We start from the raw sequence: 7,418 nt of genomic DNA, 5'->3' as shown, positions 1-7,418 counted from the left end.
CTCCCAGCTGTGTTGCCCTCCTGTCTCTCATCCCCTGATTACTGGTGTGTGTATTTAAGCCCTGTGTGTTCTCCTGCCTGTTGCTGGTTCGTCTGCGTTACCCTGTGTTCCACAGTGTCCTGTTCTTCGGCTGCGTCTCTCTGCTTCTCATCCCCTTTGTTGTATGCTCCCAGGTCTGTTATTTTTAGTTCTCCCAGTTTAGGTGTCTTCAGTTATTTGTCATGCCCCACTGCTTGTTTGCCACTACACCTTTGTTAATAAACCTCACCAGCGTTTCATCCACTGCCTGCATCATGGGTCCTTCTTCCAAATCCACACGGCTTGCCTCGGCGGCCGTGACAGTCTGTCCCTTAACAGCCAACAAACTTGTATCTTTACACTGCATTAACTCCCACTGTTTGCGGTTCTGACTGCACTTACAGTTCGAGACTCAAATACTGTATCTGCACGCAAACGTCTCCTAATCTAAATCCATGTTTGTTGAGACTGAAGAGATTAATTGGATATCTTTTTGAAGATAAACCCACAGATTGCAGAGTAGATTAAATTTAAAAGCCAATATCAATCTCAAAAAGACAAACTCGTGAACCAAAGCTATGCATTAACTCATTAGTTCTAATTTATGCATTTTCCAAATTAAACCCCAAAGCCAGATTTTACTGGCCACATAAATATTGAGGATATTACTCAGATAATTGAAAATATGAGTTAAGCTGATTATAGAATAATATCGATGTCAGCATGTAGCTGTTTTAAACTGTCTCTTCTTGTTCGTTTGTGTGTCTCTGGGTGTGGCACTAGCTAACTCACCCAGGCATCTGTACTATGAAGCAAGCTGAAAATACCCGTGATATCTCTGCTTCATCTGGCTTCATTAAACCTAAAAACTGCAATCAGGCTAAGCCTTGTTATGATGAGGATTTTCAGATCTGCAAGTAAAAGCCAAATTTCCCGAATCAATCAGTGTATTTGTTGCCGCTAGATGATTAACTGCAAATATTGTCCGGATTGAGCTGCACTTTTCTGATAAAAAGAACAACAAATCAGAGGAATTTAGAAATACTAAACCAGCTAAAAGCAACATAATTGCTGCAGCCAGAGCTGGAAAAGTACAAAGACGTGTTGAAGCATAAGGTATGAACCATTATTAGTGCAGAAGTAGATTTGACTGTATTTACATCTGTGTATTCTTATGTGTTGTAGGACATTAACTCCACTTTTACCCTGGTGTAGGTAAACGGCAGTGTAAAAACATAATTTACATAGGAAGGTCGGCTTACTTGCAAATCTTCTGAGATCATCAAGCACTTAAATAAGCTTGCAAAAAAAGCAGTTTACTTAACTAAGAATCTATACCACCCAAAGCTGTAGATGCACATTGTTTGAGCCTCTCACAATCCACCCACAGTTCTTCTCCAAATAGTGATCCCATTATTAGAAATGCACCATCAGTGCACTGCACTTTCATATGTGTCGATTTGTTAGCTGTCCTCAAGCAGTACAGGTGTTCAGCACAAGTAAAGATGACAGTGTACCACCTTAAAAATGCAAACCCTTCCTATGACACTTTAAACCCCGAGTTAAACCTGAAGGCACCTCGCTGAACGTGATTTATAATACACCCCCTGTCAAGTCACCGGCTCCTATTAGGATGATGCATTTGAATGTAGAGTTTTCACAGGAAGAAGATCCTGTTTAGTACAGCCATGCCAAACTCATTTTTACATCGTGGGACATATACTGAAACTCCCCTTTCTGTCAGTGTAAAGATGTTTAACTACACATTGAATCCCATTTAATTTAAGAAAAAGAAGCATGATTTTTTTCATCAGTTTTTCATCAGTTTTTCTACACGATAAAGAAATGTTGATGCAGTAAATTAAATAAATCAGAGAACTTGAAAAAACAGGTAAAGTTCTGGTAGCTCTCTGCACAGACATAATTTATATTAATTCAGAGAAACCTTCACAGGAATCTTAAGATGATCCAAAAGCCGTCTAATGGGCCAGATTAGAGCATTTGCTGGGCTGATTCTGGCCCCCGGGCCACATGTTTGACACCCCTAGTTTAGTATATATGATTATAAGATTAGATTGGTCACCATTTATATTACAGGCAGCTAAATTGTATTTATTTGTATGTCTTCCACCACTGTGGTGGAACCTACACTTTTATTGTGAAAGTTCAGAGAGATCTGTTGGCTCTCACAGAAGAGGCAACTGTTTACATTGCCCCGTTATTTATTTCCTGCAATGTACTTGGAAATTAAAAGAATCAAAATCTGCAAAGAAGAAATTGTTGGAAGCTTATGCCAAATCAGCAATATTGTAATGTTTGTAAGTTCTGAGAACATGTTCAGGCTCATCAGTGACAGATTCTCTTGGAGAGATGATAAACCTTTAAAGCACGTTGATAAAATGTTTCTTTCTTTGCTTTTATTTCGACAGTAAAGGTACATCGGCTAATGACAAATCACAGTCTCACACGCTGGGAGCAGGTAGGCTTAGCAACCTTGTGTTTGCCTAGCAACCTGGTGTCCCGGCGACCCCTGTTGCCATGGCAGCCAATGAGGATGTGGCACTGCCACAAGGAAGTGGTCACCGCAGATATGAGCCAAAGGCCAGCTGGTGTGTGTGTCTGCGTTTATGCTCATTTGAATACAGCGTCCTGAATCTGTCGAGGAGCCGTATGCTCCTTTGCAAAACACGTAGCAGCCTGTAAACACGAAACAATCGGCGTCTTTGTTTTAAAGCTGTTGTTCTCTTATTCTGTCATCCATTTCATTTTGCTCTCCCCTCCCCTGTCATTTTCTCAAAGCCATCCAACACACACACACACACACACACACACACACACACACACACACACACACACACACACGTTCTACTTTTTTCTCTTTTTCTTGACTTTATGTACTTGATCATTTTTACTCTATTACTTCCGTTCATATCCCATCAAATGTCAAAAGAGCGCACACGCAGTGCCTGTTTCCGTGTCCGTGTTTAAAGAAAAGTTCAGCTTCTCATTTTGCGTTACTGAGAGTGAGAGTGAAAGCGTTAGTGTATATGCATGGGTTGTGGGTGGCAGGGAGATAAAATGAGTATTACGGGGGGGGGCTCTTACAGTTTGTGTGTGTGTCAAGAGAGGGAAAGTGGGCGTTAGCACCCCTCCTTCCTACCCCTGGCCGATTAAGGCCAGAAACTCTAATTATGCTACAAAGACGTGACAGACTGGAGCACCCATCTGCGCTCCAGGGTCTCACCGCACAAACACACACACACAGTTTAATGGTGCAATATAGCTGAATATAATCAGACAGCAAAATGCACACAAGTCAGAAAAATACACCAGTGTGTTTTTGGAGCCCGGACTCTAAGGATGCCGTTACATTCCCAACATTAACGTCCATATTTGACGTGAGAGCGACTGCAGTACTCATAGCTCTTCTTATTTAAAGTCACTCACTTTTTTCTGCCTTTGTCTGTCTCTTCTCCTGACAATTACATGTGTGTGCCTTGAGGATTTCACCTTGAGAATTCAGAAACATATTAAAGCGCATAGCCCAACTTTTATTTTGCATAGTTTGAACAACTTAGACAAAGTCTTATGCACACAGATCAGTTTGATAATACAAACTATAATCTGTCTTTAGTTTGGAGTTTCAGCCCTCACTAAAATAATTATCCTAGATTCCCAAGAGAAGTACATACTGTGGATCCAGTGGGGAAAAAGTGTTGTAATCACTAAAGTTAAATGATACAACAAACTGAGCAGGGGACTTGAATGTGACTGACATAAAAGAGAAAAATATGATTTGTAGAGAGCAGCTGCAGGAGGTTCATTAAAGAAAACAGAAGGAAAAGAAAAGTGAGGAAAGAGGTCTTACCTTGACGTCAGAGAAGTACATTTTGAGCATGTTGGATGAGGGATAGCGGGTGTAGAAGAACATCAGCTTGGCCTTCTTCAGGTGGTTCGGAGACAGGCCCTCTTGAATCTGAGCATTAACAGGGTCAAGGAACCATTAAACAGTTTGTTTTTTGGGGACCAAAGCTTTTGAGGAACACAGTGGAGGTACATTTCCTCTGACACAATCCACATTATGCTTGTCTAAGCTTGGCTAAGGAATTGCCAGGACAGCAGTGAGACCACACTCGTTACATGTGAATGTAACATCCAACCCACCTGAAGTCTGAAAACCTTTCAGTGTGTATGTATTCCTTTTTCTAACACAAACTCTATAACTGTAGAGCGACCAATGAGAGGGGGATGATTTTCTTTTTTCAAAAGCATTTGTGAGAAAAGCTCACTACCACATTGTGAGGAAGGAGTGACTAGTTTTAAATGCAGAAACTCTGATAAGTCAAAGCCACTTCTGTGACGGGTGTGGAGCAAAAATCAAACACAAGCACCTGCTGGCTTTTGATCAAATCCCAGCATCTCGCAGACTCTGCCCATCCCACTGTCTCAACAACGAAAATAATAATTGTGCAGGCCCCGGTTGTAGGGGCGCCAAGAGTATCCGTGTGTCCGAGTGGGTGTGTATGCACACGTGTGTGTGTTTGCATGCGTGTGTGTGCGTGACAACAGCTGTGCCCCACCACGCTGCCATTTCCCCACCACATTAACAGCCCTATAATCTATCAGAGAAGATGAGGCAATCAATGGAACCCCCTGCAAGGTCAATTAGCACACAGAGAAACACACACACATACACACATAAAGACAACCCCAGGGGCCCTATATGGCTGGAAAGAGGGAGAGACTAGCATCAGCAATCAGGAGTGGAAAGTGTAAAAAAAAAAAAAAAACGTGGAAAAAAAGAAAAGAAAAAGAGCAGCTTTGGGACAAGAGATTTAACTTTGTCAGCTTTTTGCAATTTGTTGTTGTATCTACCCATCAACCTTCAACGGCCAATAAAAAATAAAAAATTTAAAAAAGGCACACCGTCGTCTGTCTCGACCTAAAAAGCTGTCCTGACTTCGTGCTACTAATTAACATGACCCAACAACACGATTAAAAAGGCCTCTCCATATCAGAAGCTAGAGGTGAGCCTCGCTGTCATCCATCATTCATTTAGCAGCAGATACGTCCGGTCAGCGGACAACAACACCATCACTTAGTTAACATTCATGCCAACATGTCACTGTTTGTGTGCATTTAGATCAACTGTTTTTTTTTGTCTTATTTTTTGTGGACACGCATACACATTTAAACACACCCAACATGACTCAGAGTAAACAGTGTGAAGCAATATAATAATGAATAAATGCCAAGTGATGTGCATGTGTGTTTGTGTGCATGTAATAGTAGCTAAAGTGAGTCACTGAATAAACACATTTTTTCTTTTATTCTTTCACTTCTCTTCCTCCTCCTTTCCTATACGTGCGCGTGCGTGTGTACCTGCCACTTCTGCTTAGGGACAGAGATGGTTTACGTGGGGGCTTACCATATCAGGTGTAACTTGACCTTGTTACCAGGTGTATGTGTGTTATGGTGTGTGAATGGGGGGATTGGGAGGAGAAAAGATTGAGGAGGGAATAAATTCATAAATGAATGGAGGACATCTGCTCAGCTGCGCACAAAGGCTTAAAGACACACAGACCTGAGTGTGCATGCGAGTCTTTAGGGTTAGCTATTATCAGTGCAAAGGCAAGTCTTTCTTAAGACCTTACAGCTACCAAGATTGCATTCACCATGTCGTCTCTACTCTGCTTTATACTAGACACAGAAAACAACATGAAAAAAGGCAAATTTGAGAAATGTGACCGTTCACAGCAGGATTTGTGGATTTTTTTTCTAGTTAACCAGGTCATGACTTGCAGACATCCGTTGGTTGAGTGCAATTATGTTCAAGAAAAGGTGGACACTTTCTCCAAAACTGGGCAACACCACTCCAAATCAATCAGGATGGATACATGACACGAGTATGCTTTAGATTTATACCCGAAGAAAATCAAAGTGTTAGCCTGGTGGCACATCTGGTGCTCATTCCTGTTTGCTTCAGCAAATTTGCACAGTAAATGTTGTATGTAATTATTTGTTAATTGTATGTAATGACAAATAATTTAAGTAGGCTGGTGGATGGGTGTGTAATTTGCAAGTGTAAGGATAATCAGCTATCAGAATTGGACGCTTACATGCACACATACATTTTTTCACTGAATGCAGCTCAACTGTTTGAGTTTAATCCTCAAATATCCAAAATTCTTCTCATGGCCTGATTTTATTATTTTATATTTGCGTACTGAAATTCATGACAGACTGTTTTATGAGATCTGTTTTATGAACTGTTGTCGTATTATGTTTATGTTTGACAAACAGACATACGTGTCCTCGCGGTCTTATTTCTTTTTCCTGTGTTATTTAAAGCAACAGTTTGTGAGCCTGAGCCCAAGGTGAATGCTCTCTCTGCTTTGTCAAATTCAAAACGATGAATTTCTTATAAAAGTGAATAGTTTAAAGAAAGAAAGGAGAGAGGAGGGTTTGAAGGGTGGTACTCAGTATGTTTGAAATACTAATGTCCACTTTCAAAGATTTTTCTTTTTTCTCGGCCAAATGAATGGGAGAGCATTTTGGAATGAAACGGCTCAGCAGGATCAAGAGACGTGTCAAATATTTTTCTCTTTTTGTTTTTTTTTTCTAATTAAAGCAACATCTAAATTGGCTTTGAAGACGACGCTGTGATCAAATCCCCACCACAGCTGCAAGGAGTTCCCATTTTATCAGGTTCAAAGTCTTATTTTTCTTTTCACTTTGTTGTTCAAACGTGTGTTTTTCACGCACGCCCCCGTGTTTGCACGCATGCATGCATGCGTGAGTCACTGTGTGTGTTTGTGTGCACAGCGGCTGGGAGAAGCCCTCTCCATATGAAAGGTTAGCAACAAGAAGATAAACAGCTACCTGCAAACACCTGTGCCCATGCACACGCCATGAAAGATGATGTGTTTGTGCATGTGTGTTTGTATGAAGCAAAACACACAGCTGTCGAGCCACCGAGACCGAAGGCCAACAAATGAAAGTGAGTAGGAGTGTCCCAGAACAACCTGCTAACAATCATAAAAAGGAAACTAAAGTGTACATTTGAGATATTACACTTCTCCTTATGTGTGCCCACAAGGTTGAAGAACACACGTTTAGAAAGTGTCTGTCAGTAAGGCCAAGCATTTGCCTGTTCCCCTCTCCTGCTCTTTGAAATATGATTAGCTTTGAGCTCCTATGTACGAAGTCTTACCTACCCTGCACACACACACACACACACACACACACACACACACACACACAGACAAAGTGAAATATGATTTGCTTTGAGCGTTTATGTACAAAGTCTTTGTGATGAAAGCGAACCTAACAGCACAATAGTGTCTCAGACAGTGGTAACAGTGTGTGTGTGTGTGTGTGTGTGTGTGTGTGTGTGTGTG

General features: G+C 41.2%; 1 protein-coding gene across 1 annotated transcript in view; it reads right to left on the bottom strand.

Annotated features, from left to right (window-relative positions):
- prox1a (prospero homeobox 1a) overlaps positions 1 to 7,418 on the bottom strand; it is a 41,698-nt gene that overhangs the window by 27,402 nt on the left and 6,878 nt on the right. The window contains exon 5 of the mRNA XM_005749447.1: positions 3,887 to 3,994. Within this exon, the coding sequence (XP_005749504.1) occupies positions 3,887 to 3,994 (108 nt within the window). The remainder of the gene's footprint in view (positions 1 to 3,886; positions 3,995 to 7,418) is intronic.

Source organism: Pundamilia nyererei, unplaced genomic scaffold, assembly GCF_000239375.1.
Source record: "Pundamilia nyererei isolate P.nyererei 1_Seehausen unplaced genomic scaffold, PunNye1.0 scaffold00245, whole genome shotgun sequence".
NCBI lineage: Eukaryota > Metazoa > Chordata > Actinopteri > Cichliformes > Cichlidae > Pundamilia > Pundamilia nyererei.
Note: the sequence above shows the minus strand (reverse complement) of the source record. Positions and strands in the feature narration are given on the sequence as shown.